Here is a 23690-nt window from a genome sequence, read left to right as displayed (position 1 = left end):
GGCAAGACCAGTCTAGGTTTCCTGGTAACATCAGGACAATGTTGGAGGACTTTCTGCTCCCATTGTCTATATATCACTCTGCCTTTATCCACCTTTCTGTTTGAAGTTAAAATGGAATTCTAACAATACCTACCAGAGGTTGTGATCGTTAAAAGTATTGACATCTTATTACAATAATAGTCCCACTTTAAACAATTACAACAAAGGCTTCGTATAGCCTACATAAAGGCTTCATAAGCACCTCATAAATACTACACAAATCTGATTTATACACCATGATAAAAATGGTGTATAAACATTTGGCAATTCACCCTACTCTGGTTGTCACGTCACTATTTATAGAGCGTATGACATGCTTAGATAATTTATGAAGCCTTTATGTAGTTTTTATGAGGCCTTTGCATGCTATATAAAGCCATTATAAGTTGTACTTCGTTTAAAGTGGAACCACAATGGTCTATTAAGTTCAAACTCTTCCATTTCATGTAACTTGTCTATTACGTTTGGTTAGACCTGGGTAAAGAAAAACTCGTGTTGAACACGAGGAAGATTAAATGGCATCGCTGAAATGCAGAATGAGTGAGATGTTATAGTAACAGTAGGCACGCTGCACACCGGCCGGTTATATCTTTAACTCATTTGACTCCTGTCTAGACGAACACTAGTCTGATCCCAAAACGGAATTGTCAACTCCGATGGTCACCGGAGACCATGGGATTTGGCAAGACAGCACAAACAGATCTGGAACCAGGCTAGACAGACACAGATAAATGAGTTTGGTTCAGGGCAACTAAAACCAAGCATGGAGAAAAATATGGTCACCAGTAGTAGAAAGACCACAATGGAAGTGCAATACACTTTTCTTGCACTGTTTCAGACTATGAGCTCGATCAGAGGAGCTCCATTTTAGATATTGACCGATAAACCATATTTCACTCTTTAAGGCGGAGAAATGGCACAGTCAGTTGGACAAGAGTGCATGGGGGTAAGTTATGGAAAGTTAAAATGAAATGGTGATAAACTTCTAAATGCAGAGGTACCTGCCACGTTACTCCTTGGGTTCTTGGATTGGGTTGCCTCTGCAATAAAGATTCAAGAAAGGCTTTGATATCCAGAGGACTCACCATGGTGTTGGAAACAGATATACTGTAGTACAGTGTTCGAAGTGTTATCTGCAAGCCCCAAAAGGGCACTTTATGCTCATTTGCCCATTGGGAGATGATTTAATTGTGGTTGGCGAATGGTTGATTGTGTGACATGTCAGTGCGGTTTCTGTAAATCTACTCAGTTATATATTGGACCTGCCTTGATTTGGGGTGGGGTTATCCTTTTCTATCAAGTGATTTGAGCACAGTGAAACTGCAGTACACAGGAGAGGTTAGGAGCAGGGACTCTTGCCAAAGACACCGCCCAGACTCTGGGGTCATGGGTCACACTGTACCTGAGTTTGCTCTTGAGGGTGTTGACCTCGCGGCTCATGGCATCGTTAGCCTCGGTGGACTCATCCAGCTCCCTCTGCAGCTTCCTGCGGGCAGCCGTGATGCGCTGAGACTCCTCCTCAGACTCCTCCAGCTGGCGCTTCAGCTGCTTCATCCGCGTGTTGCCCTTTTCTGCCTGGGGAGGAGAGGGGGAAAGGAGAGGAGGGGGGGGGGTCATAAGAGTGTCATACTGTCAATAGCAGAAAGGAGGAAGAGGGTGTTCATAAGACTGGTGTCAGCATGACAACAACATACCTGTTCCTTGTACTGTTCGGCCTGTTTCCTCTCATCCTCCACCTGGATCATCAGATCTTTCAGCTTTTTGTCCTTCTGGCGCAGGCCCTTGGCTACAGCCTGCTTGTCTCTGCTCTCTTGCTCCACCTGCTCCTCCAACTGAGCCACCTTGGCCTCCAGGGCGGTGATGGATGACTTGAACTTGGACTTGACCTGGTCAGAGATGATAGAGACCGATACCCCACAATTTAACGGCAGACTACACGCCCACTAAGATAGACCGGAAAGTAAGGACACTTAATATTTTCTCAATGGGGAGAAACCCTAGATAGTAGATTTACGTAGATGTGACTCTCTGACCTGGTTCTCCATCTCCTGCAGCTTGGCCTTTAGGTCCTTGTTCTGCCTCTCCATCTGCTGCCGGGCGCTCTCGTTCTTCTGGGAGGTGGTGCGCTCAGTCTGCAGCTCATTGTTCAGCTGGTCCACCTGAGTGTGAAGAGTGGTCAATGACACTGAGTTCAAAACTTTGTCACTAATAGTTAAAGGTATGGTCAATGTATGTCCAAGAGGTGGTCAATGAGGATTGAAAGTGTAGTCAATGAGGGTTCAAAGCATGGTTGATTAAAGGTCAAGTTGGGGTTCTAGTGAAGGGCTACCCAATCTGCTTCCTGGAGATTTCCTTATTTTTCTAATTTCACCTTTATTTAACCAGGTAGGCCAGTACAGAACAAGTTCTCATTTACAACTGCGACCTGGCCAAGATCAAGCAAAGCAGTGTGACAGAGTTCCACATGGAATAAACAAGTGTACGGTCAATAACACAATAGAAAAAAAGTCTTTATACAGTGTGTGCAAATGGCGTGAGGTGGTAAGGCAATAAATTGTCCATAGTAGCAAAGTAATTACAGTTTAGCAAATTAACACTGGAGGTATAGATGTGCAGATGATGTGCAAGTAGAAATACAGGTGTGCAAAAGAGCAAAAAATTAAATACAAAGAATATGGGGATGAGGTAGGTAGATTGGATGGGCTATTTACAGATGGGCTGTGTACAGCTGCAGTGACCGGTAAGCTGCTCCTCAGATAGCGGATGTTAAAAGTTAGTGAGGGAGATAAGTCTCCAACTTCAGTGATTTATGCAATTCGTTCTAGTCATTGGCAGCAGAGAACTGGAAGGAAAGATCTACTGTCCTGTAGGATTTTCAGTTCAACCCTAATTTAGCATATCTGATTCAGCTATTTAAGGTCTCGTTGAGCAGCTAATTAGTATAATCAGGAGTGTTAAATTAGGGTTGGACTGAAAACCCACAGGATGGTAGATCTCCAGGAAGAGGGTTGGACAGCCCTGTTCTAGTGTGTTTAAGGTGTGGTCATAGTGTGTTTCAGGTCGTTAGGAGGAGGGGTCCTGCCAGTCTAACCTGTTGAGTGCTCTTCCTCAATCTGTCGTTGAGGATCTCCATGTTACTGCTTTCTTCCTCCAGCTCCTCCTCCAGCTGGGAGATCTTAGCCTCCAAACGACGCTTTTCATCAGACAGGGCTGATCTGGAAACGGCACACAGGAAACAGTCAATCACACAATGTTCCACTACACCACCACACAATGAATGCTCCCCTCCACTACGCTTCAGTCACACAATGAATGCTCCCCTCCACTACGCTACGCTTCAGTCACACAATGAATGCTCCCCTCCACTACGCTTCAGTCACACAATGAATGCTCCCCTACACTACGCTTCAGTCACACAATGAATGCTCCCCTACACTACGCTTCAGTCACACAATGAATGCTCCCCTACACTACGCTTCAGTCACACAATGAATGCTCCCCTACACTACGCTTCAGTCACACAATGAATGCTCCCCGACATTATCACACAATGTTTCAGTTGCACAATGCCCCACTACACCACCATCTAATGCTGCGTTCAATTCACTGTTTCTAATTCATTCCACTCATTTGACTGTGGAAAAATGGTGAAATACAAGAGGCATTATAATGCTGTTAACATCACATTAATTTAGTAAAGGTTCTACTTACTTTCCAGAGGTGTTGCTGGCTAGTTCGTCGGACAGCTCGTCCCGCTCAGCCTCTGCTTGTTTCCGTGCCCTCTCAGCAGCAGCCAGCTCCTACACACACACACACACAATAGCACTCTGGTCAAAAGTAGTGCACCATATGGGAAATAGAGTGTTATTTCACACTTTGCCATGCCATCTACAGTGAGCCAGGCTACGTTACCTCCTGAATCTGCATGAGCTCAGCCTCCAGACTCTTGGCCTTCCTCTCGCTCTCCTTGGCCGTACCCAGCACCTCTTCTCTGGCTGCACGGGCATCTTCCAGTTCCCTCTGGAAGTCCTTCATCTGGGCCTGGAGATGGAATGACAGTTACATTATGATGCCTCATAATGCTTTATAGGGTGTGATGGGTTCTGACTTCTAAACTTGAAATATCCTTGTTCATGGTACTGAGGGAGAGAGGGGGAATGCAGAACATTTACATTCTCTCAGAACATGTTATTGATAGACATTAGATATCCTATGGAAAGGAGAAGGGCTACAGTCTGGTACAAGTCAAGAGGACAGCCGTGAGTTGGGGAGGAGTGAGGAATTTGGGCAGAGGTCAGGTCAGATGAAGTGAGAGAGAACATGAGTCACTAAAGTCCTGTCTAGCAACAGAGATGTATTGGCTGTCCAGATGTGTAAGGAGGGGACTCTGCATAGGAGGAAGGTTTAAATAACAGTGCTTGTGTTAATATGTCTTTGTCCTTTCAGCTGTCTAACCAATTAGGTGAATAAACTTGGTTAGAGCTTTTTTTTCCCCAGAGTTGTCCATTAGGTTCTAAATAAACAGAGTAAAACTAACTGGTTTTATGTCAAAGCCATAGCCAAACCTCACACTAGCAGGATTCATTTTACACCATGAAAGTCAGGTACGTAAGGCTACATAAGGCTTCCTACATATGAATAGATAAGGAATAGGCTGTCATACTGCTACGTAAACACAACAGTATCACTGTAAGGTAATGTGTTACAGTATCGTCGTTCGCTCCAACTCACCTGGATCTTGCGCAGCTGTTTGATGGCCTCGTCGCGTCCCTTGTTGGACATCTCAATCTGTCCCTCCAGGTCCTTCATATCTCCCTCCAGCTTCTTCTTGGCTGCTGCCGCCGTGGCTCTCTGCTTCCTCTCGTCCTCTAGCTCCGTCTCCAACTCACGCACCTGGGGAGCACACATACAGAAAGCGAAAGATGAGCACAAGCTCAATTCAGCAACATCATTTGTTGCTGTGAATGTGTGTCAGTATTGTGTAGCTCAAGGGTGGCTTGAACACCCTGGAGAGTTAATCCATGAACCTACTACTCTTCTGTGTAACAAAATGGTGGCTTTTCCTCTACAGTTTTTCCTTCTTTCCCTACCTGCTTTATGAGCTGTCTCTTCTTCTCCTCTCCCATCTCGTCACGTCCCACCAGGTCCCTGTCGAACTGGGCCTTCAGGGCCTGCATGTTGACCTCCAGACGCAGCTTGGCGTCCTCTGCAGCCTGCAGCTCATCCTCCAGCTCCTCCAGCTGGGTCTTCATCTCCTCCACCTGGGCCTCCAGTCCACGCTTCCCCTTCTCCAACTCATGGACCTAAGGATGGGATGGAGGGGTGGGTGGGTGAGAAAAGGTTGTGGACATGCCTGCTACCTACTGGTGGTTTAAGAATATTGCCATAAAAAAAGATGATTAAACCTAGTCCTGGATTTAAAAATCAGGCTCAATCTCCATGGAAAGAGGCTCCATTGAAAGATACTTTTCGTCCAGGACTCGGCTTGATCGGTATCTGTGAAACTGGCCCATAGATTCCAGAGAAGTTGGTTGTCCACACTCACACTCTTGCCCACGTCGTCCTTAGAGCTGACCAGGTCTTCCATCTCAGTCTTCAGGGACTTGTTGGCTCTCTCCAGCTCCTCCCTGCTCTCCTGGGCCTCCTCCAGAGCACGGGCCAGAGACAGGGCCTTGGTCTCCTTCTCCCTGGCCTCTGCCTCAGCACGGTCCCGCTCATCAGCGTACTTACTGGAGATGGTCTTCTCCTCAGCCAACATCTGGAAGAAAGAGAGAAGTGGAGAAGGTAAGTTCAGATGCCTTTCAAGTCCAAATAAATTTGAATTCACTTACACGGCAGAGAAAGAAGTTAAAGAGAAGTATTTTTTAGTTGATGCATGGTTTATTTACATTCTCCTACACCCTGTTGATCTTTAACATAACATGCACCAAAATTGCTTTGATTAGTGTCAGACATTTTGATATGTCTGTTGTACCAGCAGGCAAAACTGGTTGGTATTGCGTCATTTCCATCCTTATAATGTTATGTCGACCAGTTTTGCAGTTGGTTTGGTTGACTGACCTGGTCAAACTTCTTCTGCTTCTTCTCCAGATTGGAGACGATGGTCCTCTGGTTGTCCAGGTCCATGAGGATGTCCTCTAGCTCCTGCTGCAGACGGTTCTTGGTCTTCTCCAGCTTGTCGTAGGCAGAGGCCTTCTCCTCGAACTGGGTGTTGGACGCTTCCAGGTCTCTCTGAAGACGCTTCTTGCTCTCCTCCAGGAGCTCATTGTTGCCGGCCATTTCTTCAAGCTTCTTCTTGGAGTCTGACAGCTGGTGACACAAGGAAAATAGTGTAAACAAGTGTATAAATGTCCTTCCTTCACATTTTCATTATATGTTCATTTAACTGTTATTTTACAAGGTTAATTGACTGAGAACACCTGTTCATTTCCAGCTAGTCTTCATCTTAAGTGGATGCTGTCCCAATACGCTAACTCCGAAAGACACACTACAATCTCTTGTTTTGGGAACATAACGCACAGGAAAGGTCCACTTGAAATGGTAACAAGATGGATCTCTTCACATGCAGTATCCATCTCAATGAGGTTTTACCCCAGTGTCTGACCCTGTGTGGGAACTCTGACCTGTATGTTGAGGGTGGACATGTGTCTCTCCACGTTCCTCTTGGCCTCCACCTCCTCCTCCAGCTGTTCCTGCAGACTGTTGCGGTCGTCCTCCATCTGACGCAGCTTGGTGGAGAACTGCAGCTTCTGACGGGTCTCCTCAGCCAGCAGCTCCTGAGGAGGGCAGAGACAAGGTCAAAGTTCAGTATCAAACGCCAAACAATGAGCAACAAGTGCTACATACAGGATATAATAAACCAGCATTGAACCACAGAGCAGTTACGGTGAGTCCTTTTGGTAATTTCTCACTTCAAATATACTTACAATGAAATGTTAGCTTGCATGAATATGCAGTACAGAATAAACAGGATGTATTGTGTGTGTACTTGTGTGTCTTGGACTTGGGCACTGAGGGTGGAGACGTCTTTGCTCAGCTTGATGTTCTTCCCCTCGGCTTCATTCAGGAGGTTGGTGACACTCTCTAGTTCAATCTGTGTAGAGCAAGAGATGGGATATTCGTCAGTATCTCATCTAGCTAGTGAAACTTGTCTTCTATATCTATGGACTATTTCATCCATTAATCTATTGCATCGTGCGTCATTCTACATAACTAATATCATTCTACAAAGGATAGAGTCCCTGTGTGTTCCAGCAGGTCCACATTTATGAATTATGGCCATATGGGCTCTGTGTGATGTCATCATTGTGCGACCCCTCAGTCGTCACTCACAGTGATCTTGGAGCAACGCTCTCCCAGCTCGCCCTTCTGCTTCTCGCTGTCGGTGAAGCGCGCCTGCAGCTCGTTCAGCTGACCTTCGACCTTCCTCTTCTTGTTCTCCACGTCCTGTTTGGCCGTGGTCAGGGAGCGCACCTCCAACGTCAGCTCCGACGTCTCCTTCTCCAGGGCCTGCTTGGCCTTGTCCAGGTTAGACTTCACCTGGGGGACACAGAGAGGAAGGGGATTCAACCAGTCAATGGAAATACTGTATAATGTAGGTAGGCCCACACAGCATCTAATACATCCTGAAACCAGAGTGCTTATACATAGAGCTTCCATAATAGAACGGTAAAATGGATCCTGTTCTGTGGAAGATGGATTCCTGCACACATGAAATTATCATATGCTTCAGAATGTAGTCTGTTAGAGTCACGTCAAATCTGGCCAGTGATGATGTTATACAATCAGATACAGAACTTTGGGGCACTTGAACAGGCCTAGTAGTGTAGCTACATTTCCTTACCCGTTTGGACTGCTCCAGCTGCTCTGTGAGCTCCTCTACAGCCTGGGTGTGTTTCTGTCTCATCTCCTGCACCTGGGCCTCGTGGGTCCGACCCTCGTCATCCATGGCCTTCTTCAACAGGGTCACCTCCTGTTCTCTCTTCGCCCTGCAGAGATGAGAGGATGAATGGGTGGGTGAATGGATAGATGGATGGGTGGGTGGGTGGGTGATAGAATGGATGGACATGATGAATTGCATGAGTGATTGAATAGACCAAGTACTACCCTAGACTGTATGAATATACAGACAAATGACCAAAATGGCGACATTCCAATGTCCATACTAGCATTCACTAAGAATATATCGCTTCATACTAAGTGGTATGCCAGTGTGGATATTGAAACAGAGCCACTGCCTAGTATTTGTACTCACCGGAGCTCCTGCTGGGTAGCGGTGCTGTCAAGTGTATCCTCCAGCTCAGACTTGAGGGCCTCCAGCTCCTCTCCCAGGTCCCTCCTGGCCTTCTCAGTCTTGTTCCTGGCCTGGCGCTCTGAGTCCAGGTCCTCCTGAAGGTCTGAGATGTGGCCCTCCAGCTCCCGGATCTTCTTTAGGGCATTGTTCTTCTGGGCCATCTCGTCCTCTAGCCTAGGGGAAAAAGGTGAACATTGTTTATATGTTGTTTATGGATGATTTCAAGATAATAAAACATCACTAATAAAAGGCGCACTGTGCTGATGCTCATATCAAGATGGAACTGTTACATTTGGTGTTGTGTTTTAGAAGTCATAAACAAGTGTAACGTGGACTTTATCACAGTATCATGTGAGGATCTATAAAACAACTGAAGGGGGCTCAAAAGGAAAGAATAATGAAAAGTGACATAATTACTAAAAAAAAAATATAAATCCAGTGTGTGTTGCCCACCTGGCCAGAGCAGCTTGTAGCTCCTCCTCCTTCTTAGCCAGCTGAGCTTTGAGCTCAGCGATCTGGGCCAGCAGGTCGGCTATCTGCTCCTGGAGGTCGTTAGACTCCGCCTCCAGCTTACGCTTTGCTTTGTCCAGCTCCTGCCGACCCTTCTCCTCCTTCTTCAGACGGACTAGAGGACAAAAGATGAAGAAATATATGGAAGGTTACTCTATGGATGAAGATGTGTATAGTGGCTGAATAGCTTCAATACGTTCTTCTGACAAACTTAAGGACACCACAGATTGTTTACGATATAGGATGCTCCTGTATGGATATGGCTAGGAGTTTTTCCTGGTCAGGTCACATGGTCAGGAAAACCCCCAAAGCCACTATTTGTACGAACCAAGATGTGCATTGTTGCTTGATAACTGAATAGGTGTGGTATCCATTGAGAGTGGTTAATGTGATGTCTGGATGGGGTAAAAGATTGATACGAACCCTCAAGTTCAGAGATCATCGACTCATGTTTGTTCTTGAGCTTGGTCAGGTTTTTGGACTTCTCTTCCTCCTCTGCCAGGTTGGAGCTGAAATCTGCTAGTCTCTCCTCCATTAGTTTCCTCTCCTAAAACAGGGTAAACATGGCAAACAAACAGGTAAACACAGTGTAAATCCTAATCGTCATACCCCTGCTTTCATCAAATGCCGATTGATTGGACAAATGGAAAACAGGATCAACTGTCATTATCAAATCTTCATTTGACTCACGGACCCAGAGACTTGATAATGCTTCTTCTATGTTGCGGAGGACATATGGAAACTGACACACGAGTCTCCTCTTGATAGACGAAAACCCTCAAATGTTCCTTTAAAATGGCCCATTGCCGAGACAATATGTCTCATATGATGCCTGAGACATGGTACTATAACTAACCTTTAACAGTTTGGTGTTGTGGTCCTCCATCACTAAGACATCGTCCTCTAACTTCTTGATCTTGCCTTCACATGCTACCTTCTCCAGCTGCAGCTTCTGACGGGCATCCTCCTCCTCCTCCAGATGCTCCTCCAGGTCCTAAACACAAAACCAAGAAGAACTGAACTGCCAGACTTAGGATTCAAACCAGCAACCCTCAACCTTAACATGACTGGCACAAGCCTAAAGCAACACACCCCGAACTCCAAAATACAACGTCAAGGTGAAAAGACAGAAGGAAAAAAAAGAGGTCAAACAAACCTGCATCTGTTGCTGCATCTTTTTCTTGTCCACCTGCAGGGCCTGAGCGCGGTCTTCCTCCTCTTCCAACCTGGCCTCCATTTCATGGAGGATCTCCTCCAGCTCCTGCTTCTTAGAGGCCAGACGCACCCTCATCTCCTCCGCCTCTGCATACAGCTCGGTCTCAGCCTGCAGCTGCTCCTGCAGTGCGTTCCTCTCCTCCATAATCTGGATAGAGGAGGAGCCAGAGAAAAAGCAAAGAGCGCTGAATAGAAAGAAAAGTGTCGGGGGCCCAACACACAACCCTGTGATACACCAAACCTTGAGATTTAATGTTTTTATTTCATAACACTTATGTAAATGACAAAACTTTTTTGAGAGGCAATGAAAGTAGTGAAAAGGGTTACAATAGTAATTTAATTCAAACAAATATCTGAAAAATGGCAACATAATCCCTACAAAGATTGTGGAAAGCACATGTGTGTTCCTGGTGAATGAACCCTATACATACTGTTGTGTGTTTCAGGGTGATCTCCTTCAGCTCTGATTCGTACTTCACTGCAGACTCCTTGGCCTTCTGCAGCTCCTCGTCCTTCAGGCCCATCTCCTCTTCCTGGCGGGTCACTTGCAACAGAGGCTTGACCTGCAGGTCAGAACGATGTGACTTGGTCAACACTGCATCCGCCACCAAAGTTTAAAACTGATGTCCTTGGTAAGTCGGACAGACATTAATTAACGGAATGAGTTGAATAGTTCATGTTGTTGAAACTCTACCTTGGTGAAGAGTCTCCACCACTGCCAGTTCCTGAGTTTGAGGTAGGCAGCACAGTTCCTCTGAATCACCTTCATGGCCATCAGTTGCTGCTGTCTCTTAGCAAAGGCCCTGTTAGAACACAGGAGCGGAACCAACATTGACCACTAATGTAGCATTTATTGGCTCATAAAAGCCGTTTTCACTGATTCAGTTTCAATTGTGGACAGTGCTAATAACAGCCTACATAGTGGCACTTTCGGAACCAGAAAAATAGAACAAAAGTCTGTCCTGGGAACGTTACATTGCGATGTCCCCTGGACTTTCGCTAACATTTAGGGGACGTTTAGCTGTAGAGAATTGATATATAGACTGACGGCTTTATTGTATTAAAGCAGTGTCAACACTGAGGCCATTGCTCACTTTCTGGCCAGATAACCTCTAGCCTGGGACTGGAAGGCAATAATGACCACCGTAATCTTCAGATCTCTCTCCTCCTCGAGCTGGGCCAACACGCCGGTACGGAAGAAGATCTTACTCTGACCAATCCGGTACAAGTTGGGGTCCAGATCCAGGTGCTTAATCTACAGAAATGGGACAGGAATGTGAGAAAAGGGGAATTGAGCTTGGTATGTTGCAGAGTTGGTACCAACTTGGTTTCTATCTTGGTACTTGGTGTCTCGTCTTGGTAGAATTTCAGAGAAGAGAACGTAAGGCTGTTTTTATAGACTTGATATGATAAAAGTCCTGATGCTAGGATTTGGAAATGGCTCCACTTTCTTACCATGAGACCACACGCCTGTTTTCCATCCATGAATCCCTTGGGAATAGCACTAGCCGCCAGGATCTCGTAACTGTAGAGTGAAAATATTGAGAGAGACAAAGTCTGATTTAAGAGAAATGTTTACCACAGGCTCTGTTTAATGCACTGGATAGTAGGCAATAGTATAGCCTGGTTAAACCAGACTGAACGGTGAAACCATGGTGAGCGACAGTGTCCAGGCTGGTTTAACCAGGCTAAGGCAACAGATTCTTCCATTCAAGTCTACTCACCGCTGACGGAACTCCTGGAAGAGGATTCGGTTGGGGAACCCTTGCCGGCAGATACGGATGCCCTCCAACACACCGTTGCACTTCAGCTGATCCAAGACCAGATGGGCGTCCAGTTTCCCAGCCTGAGGACAACGGGTCAGGATATAGGATTAATGAATATTATTACATTTGCTTTACATATTGTATACAAAACATCAACGTTACAAATACCCAAGCATAGCAAACACGTAGGGCGAGATTATTTACGGCTCCTTACCTTACAAATAGAAATAAGTACATAAAGTTATTCTTTAGATTTGTTCTAAAAAGTTTAAAGGTTGAAAGTGAAAAAGTAGAAAAAGCAGTTGGAGAAGAAAATACTTAACACTCCTTCACAACTGGGGGAGCAAACACTTAATTCCATTCAAATCTCCTAAATTGCCTTTATCAGACAAACAGGGCGTCTTGCCGCTAATCTAATATGGTATTTTTTCCCCATTTTATAGAGGGAGTTGCTTGCACCTCTACTCTGCATCAACAAGCTACAGTTCAAAAGGAATGGCCCTACAAGGGGAACAATAGTGGTGGACTGAGGTAGGCTGGAATTGAATCAAATAGAATTCAAATTGAATCAAATAGAATTCAAATTGAATCAAGTGGATTCTTCACTCCACTTAGACACTGGCAACAGGGCGAAGGGAACCTCCCTCGACTTGCAGCCTAATAGACCTTATTCACAGCTGAACGTTCTATTGAATGGCCACATTGTGAGTAATGTCCATGCCTAGTGCCTACCCTCTTCTCGTGGTTAGGGATGATACATCTGACAAAGTTGGGCTGGGTGTTGTGCAGCGTGGTCATGAGCTTGGCCAGGGACTCCTTGTAGAGCTGACCCACGGTCCGGAACATGCCCTTCTTGGTCTTGGAGCCGCTGGGCATGGAGCTGTCGGACATCTTGGCCATGGTCTCCAGGCCCACCACGCGGTCCGCTGAGTCACATTCATGACAGAGGTTTGTTTTAGGATTTGGGTTAGGTTAGGACACTGGCAACCTATATGCCAAACATGACACCAATTTGGCTAATCATGGAATAGATCTGGTTACCACGCTTAGGGGGCAATATTTTCAATCAGAGCTAGTCACACAAAATTAAAGGGTATATGTATCCGTCTTGAGACTCCATTTCGATGCTAAAAAAAGGCAACTGCTAACTGGAGTCCAGGGGAACTTACCATCTTTCCAGAGCTCCTGGATAAATGTGTTGGACGAGATGTTAAGCAGTGCTATGACGTTGTCGTTGAGAGGGTCCATGTTCTTTGTCAACCAATTATCAGCATTGTAGTCCACCTACAGGCAAAGCACCACACATTTCTTGTATTTGTATGTGATCCCTGAGGGAAATGAACCCATAACCTTGTCCCTCTGAGCCACACAGCACCACAAAGATGATAGGTACACACCTTTCCAGCGTAGTGGTGCACAGAGAACTCTGTCTTGCTCTTCAGCTGTTTGGGTTTGCTGAACTTGATGTGGCTGGCCTGGGTGTTCATGAGTTTCTCCACGAAGGAGACGTCTGTGGCTTTGGGGAACCAGCACTCCTCATCCAACAGGGCCAGAATACCAGGAGGATTGTTCTGTGGAGAAAACATAACTCAAATAAATATTTTCCTGGTTTCTTAAATATATCTACAAAAGGTTTCCAGGACACAGGTTAAGCCTAGCACTGAACTAAAAAGCTCTTTCAATGTAGAATCTACCCTGATAATGCCATTTAGTCAAGGACTAGTCTTAATCTGTATCTGTTTAATGTCTTGAATGCATACATTTTACACCTAAAGAGTGTTTTTTACAGTCTTCCCACTCACCGGCCTCTCAATGAGCTCAATGCAGGGCTGCAGGTCCAGGCCGAAGTCGATGAAGCTCCATTCAATTCCCTCCCTCTGGTACTCTTCCTGCTCCAGGACGAACATGGTGTGGTTGAACAGCTGCTGCAGCCTCTCGTTGGTGTAGTTGATGCACAGCTGCTCAAAGGAGTTATCCTGCAAGAGAAGGGAGAGAAGAATAATGAGTTTTCACTAAAGACAGTGTGGTGTGCCGCAGGGTTGTGTGCTAGGCCCCCCAAGTCTTTTCCTTCATCTTAATAGCTCAGCTTTGACGTATAGCATGTGGCCCAAGTCTTATCCAAGATATTGTACAAACAACCCTATGAATCCTTCCATGCAATCACATGAATCCCCTCACTCACCTCAAAGATCTCAAAGCCAGCAATGTCGAGGATGCCCAAGAAGGATGCTCCCTGGCGTTTGGTCTTGTCCAGAGCCTTGTTGACCCTAGCTAGCAGCCAGCGGAACAGACGCTCGTACATAGCCTTAGCCAGGGCCTCGATGGCAAAGTCAGCCTGGAAGAAACAGAATGAAATATGGATAACTGAAAACTAAACAGTTTTAAACTGTCTCAAATTCAGCCCAGCAGTATGGTCTATTCCTGGACAAAAAAAAAGTGGAGATTCTCCTTTGAATATGTTGAGCCTGGGAAACAGGCAAGCAGGACTGTCTGAATTTCAGCCTGCCAAAGCAACATGTACCTGCTCTTTGGTCTGGGCCTTCTGCACCACCTCTCTGCCCACTTTGATGCGAGGTGTGAGGATGGCTCTGGTGAAGTCTACCACGTTGATGCCCTGGAGGTGGCACACCTTCTGAGCCGCTGGAGAGGTAAGAAACAAACACACAGAAAGTAGATGTGATATTGTCCTACACATTAATAACATACAGCATGTACTACATTTAATATAAGTGGCATAATACATACCATAGTCATAGCACAACATACAACATGTACTATACTATAACATACCATGTCAAATAGTGCACAAGTTATGTATATATCTGCCATCTCATGTCCTCCTCTAACCTGTGTTGTCAGGCATGGTGGCCTGCTCCTGGTTCCTCTCCTTCTTGAACTCTATGTTCCCCAACTGCAGCACCGTGGAGCACACCTTCAGGATGCCTAGAGGACACACACAGCACAGAGAGTACAGGTCAATTACAGTATGTACAGGGACAAATCAAAATGGCATATTCTATGCCTCGTCAGCCTAGCTAGTCAGTCACCATTAGCTATCTAAGATCTGCACACCTAGTTTACTGTGTCTAATGTATTTGACGTGCTGATGTAGGGCCACCGGGTTATCCTGACCTTGTGATCTTGAAGAAAAACACCCTAGACCCAAGTCATAGCCTGGTTATTCCTGAAAGTTATATAATATTTACAGTATGGTGTAACCGCCCTAGTAATGAAGAGTTTGTTGTGATTGAATAGAATGGCCCTGGACTGTAGCCTACCTATCCCCTCATCCTCAGTGAGGCCCATGCTATGCATGGTCTCATGCAGGACTTGTTAAGGTGATTGAATAATTGATTGATGTAGCAATTCATTTATTAGTTGATTCAATTAACAAATAGGTAGTTTATCTATCAATCAACCTATCTTCTTGTTCTCGGTGAGGCCCATGATGTTCATGGCCACATGTAGGACTTTTTGTGGTGATTTGTTGATTTGATAAATGGATTCATTTATTGATTGATACAGTACCTGTCCTCTCTTCCTCAGTGATACCCATGATGTTCATGGCCTCCATGGTCTCCTCGTACATCTCGTCATCCTGCTGGCCCGAGATCGAGACATGGCCCGCAATCAGGAAACGGTAGGCGCTGAAGTTCTCCAGCAGAAGCTCCTCTGGAATGACAATGATTCAGTGTGTTCAATTTTGACAGTTCTAGAAATACTAGCTCTACATTCAATCACATACAGGAGTGCATCTGGAAGAACGGTTGAGGGTTTTCATTGATGGACTGGAGAGTTCTAGAAATTCTAGCTCTGCATTATCAAGAAATAATTATATTCGATTGTGTACAGAATGATTCTGCTTCTGGTTGTCTGCAGTCAATGAGATGAAAAGTAGGACTTCCACAACTGCATGTCCTGCAGTAAAGATTAAATCTCCTATCCTCCACCATGACAATCATCAGGTTGATCAGGAACCCTAACCTAAATCTAAAATGGCACCCTATTCCCTACAGAGTGCACTACTTCTGACCAGAGCCCAATGGACCCTGGTCAAATGTAATGCACTACCTAGGGAATAGGGAACACAACCCAGATCTTACCGCGCAGCTTGTCCTTGACCCCAGCCACCATGTAGTAGAAGATGTGGAAGGCTCTCTCGGTCTTGGCCTGTCTGATACAACGAGACTTCTCCAGCAGGTCTGAGAACAGCCGTTAAGGATATACATTCTAATGCTCTGGATGGAGTTTCAAGTTTATGACTGAGAGGAAAACAGCCTAAAGAAACACATTTACAAACAAGCTTGTCTACTTTGTCATCTTACAGTGAACATACACGGTGAACTATAGACAGAATATACATTATATGACACTGGAGCTTCATTATCTCAATTTCTGACACGTTCTTGGCAACCTGTATGTGATAACATGGACAGTTCAGCAACTTGTACCTACAGTATATATGAACCTTCACAACCAGGGCTCTGCGCCAAAACATCTTTAAACATAACCAAAATCCATCATCCCAACCTAAACATTTCTTATCTCATCATTCCATTCCATGGGAACTCAGCGTTATTGGAGTGACAGCACTTTTTAGACTGTCATTGTGCAGATGCCAACGACCTCCCCAGTGTTTACCGTCGGTCACAGGAGAACCCATGACACTTCTAACAGGAATGTGTCAACAGTCCAACACCGCAGGTTTGGGTCTGGGTTCATGTTTACTGTTCAAACACAGGAGTCCCAGGAGCTTTTGTAGCCGTTTTCCCAGGGTAGTGAACACAAAGAACAGCTTTTCTGAACCTGGATCCCCGGGTTTAGAGTTACAGTGTGTAACACAGTGTCAGGATACAGGTTTCAATGTTGGCTCCCACGATGTAGCCAGTCACGTCAAAGTTGATGCGGATGAATTTACCCTAAAGGGAACAGGCACACCAGGATTACAGTAGGTCACGTTACACAACGAAGTACCGTATACATCCAACTGTCAGATGACTGTTAAATAACACAAGACGATATATGGGTCACTATGCAAATTACACGAATCAAGAGCTTGAATGAATGAATTGATGAATGTAAAAGTGGACACTACTCTGTGGCCCGCCTCAAATACTCCAGGCCTACGCGTCTGCGAAAGGTGAACTCACAAATCGTGAAGAGTTGTCATTTTTGATGGTCTTGGCGTTCCCGAAGGCCTCCAGGATGGGGTTAGCCTGCAGAAGCTGCTTTTCCAGCTCCCCCTGGACAAAACAACATAACGACAAACATTAAACTAAATCTGTGACATTATTTGTTTGTGAATAGAGTAGTCAAATAAAAGGCTGGAACAGCAGCACAAGCCCTATGAAAGTAGATAAAAAATTAAATAAAAAGTTGTTTTCAACAGTTTGGACTCCTATATTATCATCTCTACACTGTGTATATCTACACCGTGACTGGGCCTAATAGCATTATAATTGAGCGGCCATCACCTACAACTCCAGAACATCTAATCCCCTATTAGTCTCTATGCACTGAGGACACGTGTCCTACGAACATGACTTATTTCACTACCAATCTGCCTCAAACTGAGACAACCGTGGCCTGATTGTTCAAATGAGGCCCAGTCGAGTGTTCGCTGGCTGGGCCAGGGGAAGGATGTGAAGAGGGAGTGGCTAGAGGTGGTAGATTCAGAGTGTTGCTGGTCTGGACAGGGGCTAGAGCAGAGGGTGGCGGGATGACAGGTCCACAGACATGACAGGATTGTTATTTCTATAGAAAAGGTGCTTCCTAGAAATCAAATATTTTGCATTTCTCTAGGCTTTGTACAGATCTGATAATATTTAGTTTGATCAAAGGGCCTGTGTTAGCTTACTGGCTGGGTGGGTCAGAGGCAGGCATATCCCTGTCAAACACACACACGGAAATGTGCACACAAACACACACGTAACAATGCTCCTCTGGCTTAAGGGGGAGGGGGGAGCAGTGCATGGTTTAACCTCTCCCATCTTGACAAGCCGAGAATGATAGCTTGTTGTGGTCCTTACCTCTTTTTTTTAATGGGTGTTTTTAGACTGGAGAGTTGAAACCAGGACAATGTTATGCAAAACCACAGGGCAAATGAATGTAAATGATTTGACTGGAGTTCAGAGGTGTCCGTCACATGCCTTTCAGATCTAGATCTATGAGAAAACTACTTGATTGATAACACATCTGCCAAATCTTCTTATTGACAAATTCCCAGTAAGATAAACCTCACCCAAGTTCTGAAACCGAATGAGTTACTGGTACTTGAGTGAAAAGAGAGTAGCAACCAGATACTTTACATTTCAGCAGGGAAAAGGCCCTGCTCTCTCTTTCTCCGTGGCTGTCTGAAGCGAGAAGACAGAAAAACAAAGAGGAAGAAACAGCGAGGGGAAATGACAGACAACAGGAAGGATCAGTCATTAATAGGCTGTTGAAATGGAGAGATAAAGGAGGAGAGGAGGAAGGAGAAGAGACACATTCTAGTTCTAAAGCAAATGTATTAAGTTCACTGCTGGTGGTAGGCTTCTAAAAAATGAATTACATTCTAATCTCCACACTAGCATACTACTTAGAATGCATGGCCAATACATCGCTTCATACTAAGTACCCACTGGGCACAGAGGTCAATTCATTGTCTAATCCACATTGGTTCAATGTAATTTAATTGAAATGGCGTTGATTCAACCAGTGTGTGCCCAGTGGGTAGTAGAGAAGGCTGGACAACAAAATTATGATTGGGCTTCACTGCATCTCCTGTAGGTCTTGAGGGGTAATGGCAAAGAAAAACATTTTGACCCTTGACTCTTCCCCCCCCCCCCCCCCAATCCGTACCCCCCAACTATTTGAATCTCACTCAGGCATGATTCTGACAGAGAGCTGTCTGAAAATGCACATTTAAAATAAAAAATAAAATCAGGGGCGAAGAGAGACCTGGCTGTTGTGATGAAAAGGTCAAAGGTCAGAGATCACAAGGTCACGTTTAGGTCACATGGTGTCTGAAACTCCACACTAGTGCAAATCATCAAAAGTGGTAGAACAACTACTGTGTAACGGAGGAGCAAGAAGCCGCCACAACGCCCACAGGACAAAATGGCGGGTGGTGGATGTTAGGATTAGGGGATGAGGTAGGGGGGTTCGGTGACAGGACATGATGTCGTTTGATAGACAGGAAAAGGTAGATGGACATGCTCACACTGTGCTCTGTTGATCTGTGGTGGTGGTTAACCATTTCAATGCCGGGCTCCAACCCCAGGCAGTGAAAGAGTGTTTTTGGAAAACCATGGACGCCATAACAATAACAACCAAACTCAGGGGGAATAAATCATCTGACATTATCTACCATTTTATATTTGGATGAGAGGGCTGCATGTTAATTTAAAAGAAATCACTATCATGCAGTTTTTAGTTGTGAGGGCCATAACTGGTAATATCGGGACGTTATGAGCACACTTAAACAATGGGGATATGGGATGATATTGCTCATGTTATAGTACATTTTAAATGTATTATTTTGAGCTCAACAACAAAGGAGTTGGGGAACTTGATAGGAGGGGTGATCTTGTCAGAAATATATTTGTTACTACAAAAAACCTGTCAGTGAGCCACTCTCACATGCAATCCTTATTTCTAGGAGAAAACACGCATACACCACCACACGCAAAACACACTTGGGTCATTCCCTTTTTTACTCACGTGGACAAATGCTCCTGGCTGTGTCTATTTGGAGGAAATTGCGGTACAGAATTATCATTCAACGGTGCAGTTTCCTCACACATTGGCCAAGTCTCCCTTAGAGCATGGTAACCGGCTTGGGGAGGTCCCCACTTTTGACACACAATAGCCACTTGTCACTGACGGCACAATGGCAAAAACAATACAAAAAACGTTGTTTGCAGTATACTTACAGCACTGGTGTCCTTCTTGCCTTTGTGAGAAGAGGCAACTAGAGCCAGATACTGGATGACCTTCTTGGTGTTCTCTGTCTTACCCGCACCAGACTCCCCACTGGAGAGCAGGAGACACGGGTTAGAGAGAGAGGGGGGGGGACAGAAAGAGAGAGGGGGGGCAGAGGGAGAGAGGGAGAGAGTGAAAGAAAGGAGTTTGAGATAGAAAAACAGAGGGTGAGCGAGAGAGATGAGAGAGAGGGAAAACAGAACTGACAGGTTGTTCACAGTTGAATAACGCACTTTAATTAAACCGTGAACCACGTGAGTGACTGAGTGAAATAACATCAACTCCCAAGCACGTTATTGTCATTGTCCAAAGTAATGTAATGCCATCCAACCTCTTCCTGTGTTTCTCTAACAAAGATTAGCCCTACCCTACTGCTTTATACCACGATGATAGGAAACTAAAGGGTCAGACTGACCCACTACCAGACCAGGGGGTCCAAGGAAAGGTCTGATAACCTGGAAAGACCCATGTACACGGAAGGCAGATCCAGGTAAAACATAATCCCTAATCCAGTGTATTTGAGGCTTAAGGAAGACAAAGGCAGGGTACAAATGTATGACATATCCTACAGCTCTAAACCAGAAGGCCAAGGGTGGGTATTGGACATTTTTAACAGAGGTAGGAAACTACAGAAGGATGAGGGAGAGTAGTTTATTGGCCTTTGATCTCTAGATGCTGGAGACGCCAACGGCAATGCTGCTATCTGAATGATCCCAGCCTAGAGTCCAGCTGGCTCCAACAACTCCATAAAAGGAAAGGTGTTTGTAAGATCCACCAGCGGCTGTCTGTCATGGGGCCGACTGGGCCGACAGGAATCTAGCCAGTATCCACCATAAAGATGTAAGCTCTTAATTTGACGTATATCGTCATAGCAAAATAATAATTAACGTTAAGTCCATAATGTTGCTTGATCAGTGGTTAGGCTATTAGCTGACACAAAAGTAGACTACATGAAAAGTGCAATACTGTTAATACAACAGTGTGTTAGTGCGGGTTTTCAGTGAATTTATGTCAATCACGAAGCTCATTTGCCTTTCCTGAGGTGCAGGAAAATTCTCAACAATAAAAGTGATCAAATTAAGATCCTACATCTGTACTTCATCTCACTATGTCACTCACACTATACAAGGTCGTAACCTCATACTACAGCATATACTGTACATCAGGTCTGATTCACACACTCCTACGAAGACCTACATTCGTCATGAATGTTATCATTAAATTCTGTCATAACATTCATACCTCACCGAAATACAACAGACCAAGCTCACATCAGGCCCAACATTAACTGTCATACAAAAATCTAAAATCACTACACCAACACACACAGTCCTCAACTCACACACCACTTACAGCGTCACTCCTTACACCAGGTCTAGAACAACACTACCCAGGCCTCAACACATTGTAAAAACACAGAACTCCATAATCCTTGAAAATATCCTCCGAGACCTATAGGCCCTGAGACAGAGACCTCACATTCTGTATATCTAAGTGAGGGGATTCCTCTTCTAACACAGTTTGTCTAAAACCATCCCAGGGTCAGGGTGGCCACTGTGGATCACTGGTCTGGATACCTGGTCAGCATCCTGGGCTTTGGCCCTTTTCAATCCAAACCTGGGTTCAAATGCTATTCAAAATCATTTAAAATACTTTGTCTGTGCTTGATTGAGCTTGCCTGGATTATTGGACTTGAATAATTCCAAAACAGTCAACCCCCACCCATCTGGCACTCCAGGCAAAATAGAGCAACCGCTCAAAGTATTTGAAAGAGTTTGAATAGCATTTGAACCCAGGTCTGGTTCTCTTTTGGAAATGCTCGGTCTCTTATCACACTGCAATTCTTTTAAAGAGAAGACCCCATATAAATGAGATGTCAAGACCCCAAGCAAGGATTTAGTGAGCTGTGGCTACTTCCTATGCATTCTTGTTGGTTGTAACTAAGGATTGTGAGGAGAAATTCAGCAATGGAATGGGAAACTGCAGTGTGTGTCTGTGTATAACATGTTATTGTCAACATACCACACCCTGACAGCAGTCCATTAGCTCGTGTTTTGTCTATGTTCACACTTATGTGAAACGCATCTTACAAAACCATTTATAAGAGGAGTCTGTCACAAAGCCTACACAATGCTGTTATAAACAGCACCCTCATATAAATGCTATTACATTGTCATAAATGCAATTCAAATCTCTAGACTTCAAAAGATGGTCCAGTACATTGTTTGCCGCCATACAGATGTAGGATCTTGATTTGAGACAGTTTTCTACAGCGGGAAAATTTTCCAGCTGCAACAGGAAATGTGAATTATTATGTGGATTATAACTAATGGACATTTTTGTAGACGTTGATACATTTTCGTATGGGAAAATCAAGTTTGAAATGTCAAAGTGTAAATTACAAACTTTAGAACTTTTTACACCTCAAAAAAACACAACCTTTACATTTCCTGCATTGTAGAAAAATGATCCTGCACCAGGGTGATCAAATTAAAATCCAACATCTGTATGTTGACTATGTATGCCATGACGTGTGCTATGTCATGTTTATCAATATACAAAGTAATGCTATCGTCACCAGGTCAAACCCCTGTCTGCTATGGCGACAACACAGTCGGTCCCTGGTTCATATGTTTTTACAATACTTCAGTGTCATTTCATACACACTCAGGGAGCATGTCATACATGGCATTCCCCGTAGTATATGTTTCGCCTATATATGGATAGAGAGCATGCTTATACCTAGCTGACCCAACTAGAGGTGAATTATTTTTCCAAAAGCTCAGTTTTCAGAATTCCCTGTTGGAAGATGTCCTCTGATATTTCCTTACTGATTCCAGGAAACATGGGGGAAAACATTAGGAACACTTCTAGAATTTTGAAACCCTATAGCTCCAAACTTCGCTGCTTCCATCCACAACCCTACTACATTACCGACCTCCCATTCCCTGACTACAAACAAACAGGAAAATTAAACCCCACTTCTCCAAATAAGCCTCCTCTGGTAAATTGTTCAGGCAAAACTTCAGGAAGTGAGTTGATTTGATCAGAGAATGCTGCATCCTGGCATCCATCGGTTTAGAATAGAAGGAGCCCGGAGCTCCAGGGCAGTCTACTTTAGACAGGGACCCTCCCGTTTCCTCTACTGGGTACACTGGAGGCTTGACAGGAAAGGTGCTCTGACGTACTGTAGAGTAGGGCTTACTGTAAATAGGCACGAGACAAACATGCCAAGAGGTGCTGAAGTGTATTGGGTTTTGTTATGTGTAGTATACCTGACTAGCTAAAATCCCTAGAACTAGGGCCCAAAGATGTTCCTGAATGTGTGGCCTGACAACGCCTAGTCTATATAGTAACTAGAATGAGACAAGAGATTCCATTTCTCTCCCAGAGTCCCAGAGAGATTCTCAATAATTGCTCTGCAATAAGTAAACAAACAAAATGGAGCCCAAACAAAAAATAATCTGTCTTTATAATCAGGACAGGGCACACTTCCTGTCTCTGAGAGGAGAGGAGAAAGGAGAGAAGAAAAGAGAGGAGAAGAAGAGCTCTAACCACTAACCCCACAACTCCCTGGATAATGGTTCCCACAACAGGATCTTAATTTGATCACTATTTTGTTGCTTAGCATTGTCATGCACAGCAGGAAACGCTAACTTGTAGTGTATTTGAGTTTTCGAACAGCTTCTAAAGTTTGTAATTTCCACTTCAGAAATGTCAGACTATATTTGCCATAAACAAAACGTATCAACCCCTGCATAAATGTTTATTATAAGCCACATAATTCACATTTCTTGATGCTGCAGGATTATTCTCCAGCTGTAGCAAGCAATCTGTCTCAAATTAAAATCCTACATCTGTATGACATGAGCATGTCAGCTAAGATTCACCAAAATACCCACGGA

At 44.7% G+C, this 23690-nt stretch overlaps 1 protein-coding gene across 3 annotated transcripts in view; it reads right to left on the bottom strand.

The window, feature by feature from the left end:
* The window catches only part of LOC135524541 (myosin-11-like), a 39044-nt gene that overhangs the window by 1299 nt on the left and 14055 nt on the right, over positions 1 to 23690 (bottom strand). The window contains exons 5-42 of one of the 3 annotated variants that reach the window (XM_064952179.1): positions 19737 to 19836; positions 19525 to 19548; positions 16974 to 17066; positions 16679 to 16742; positions 15927 to 16025; positions 15352 to 15495; positions 14671 to 14766; positions 14345 to 14463; positions 14006 to 14158; positions 13626 to 13799; positions 13221 to 13394; positions 12993 to 13107; positions 12556 to 12749; positions 11782 to 11903; positions 11513 to 11582; positions 11152 to 11312; positions 10752 to 10860; positions 10489 to 10620; positions 9999 to 10205; positions 9699 to 9836; positions 9266 to 9389; positions 8786 to 8957; positions 8294 to 8506; positions 7883 to 8027; positions 7372 to 7578; positions 7028 to 7132; positions 6663 to 6815; positions 6100 to 6348; positions 5585 to 5797; positions 5130 to 5342; positions 4771 to 4932; positions 3952 to 4080; positions 3751 to 3839; positions 3131 to 3254; positions 2073 to 2198; positions 1734 to 1925; positions 1442 to 1614; positions 1041 to 1079 (exon numbers count right to left, since the gene is read on the bottom strand). In XM_064952179.1, coding sequence (XP_064808251.1) covers positions 1049 to 1079; positions 1442 to 1614; positions 1734 to 1925; positions 2073 to 2198; positions 3131 to 3254; positions 3751 to 3839; positions 3952 to 4080; positions 4771 to 4932; positions 5130 to 5342; positions 5585 to 5797; positions 6100 to 6348; positions 6663 to 6815; positions 7028 to 7132; positions 7372 to 7578; positions 7883 to 8027; positions 8294 to 8506; positions 8786 to 8957; positions 9266 to 9389; positions 9699 to 9836; positions 9999 to 10205; positions 10489 to 10620; positions 10752 to 10860; positions 11152 to 11312; positions 11513 to 11582; positions 11782 to 11903; positions 12556 to 12749; positions 12993 to 13107; positions 13221 to 13394; positions 13626 to 13799; positions 14006 to 14158; positions 14345 to 14463; positions 14671 to 14766; positions 15352 to 15495; positions 15927 to 16025; positions 16679 to 16742; positions 16974 to 17066; positions 19525 to 19548; positions 19737 to 19836 — 5308 coding nt within the window. In that variant the 3' untranslated portion in view covers positions 1041 to 1048. The remainder of the gene's footprint in view (positions 1 to 1040; positions 1080 to 1441; positions 1615 to 1733; positions 1926 to 2072; positions 2199 to 3130; positions 3255 to 3750; positions 3840 to 3951; positions 4081 to 4770; positions 4933 to 5129; positions 5343 to 5584; positions 5798 to 6099; positions 6349 to 6662; positions 6816 to 7027; positions 7133 to 7371; positions 7579 to 7882; positions 8028 to 8293; positions 8507 to 8785; positions 8958 to 9265; positions 9390 to 9698; positions 9837 to 9998; positions 10206 to 10488; positions 10621 to 10751; positions 10861 to 11151; positions 11313 to 11512; positions 11583 to 11781; positions 11904 to 12555; positions 12750 to 12992; positions 13108 to 13220; positions 13395 to 13625; positions 13800 to 14005; positions 14159 to 14344; positions 14464 to 14670; positions 14767 to 15351; positions 15496 to 15926; positions 16026 to 16678; positions 16743 to 16973; positions 17067 to 19524; positions 19549 to 19736; positions 19837 to 23690) is intronic. The other 2 variants (XM_064952163.1, XM_064952171.1) reach the window with 2 other exon arrangements.

Source organism: Oncorhynchus masou, chromosome 4, assembly GCF_036934945.1.
Source record: "Oncorhynchus masou masou isolate Uvic2021 chromosome 4, UVic_Omas_1.1, whole genome shotgun sequence".
NCBI lineage: Eukaryota > Metazoa > Chordata > Actinopteri > Salmoniformes > Salmonidae > Oncorhynchus > Oncorhynchus masou.
This window is presented reverse-complemented; position numbering and strand designations above follow the sequence as displayed.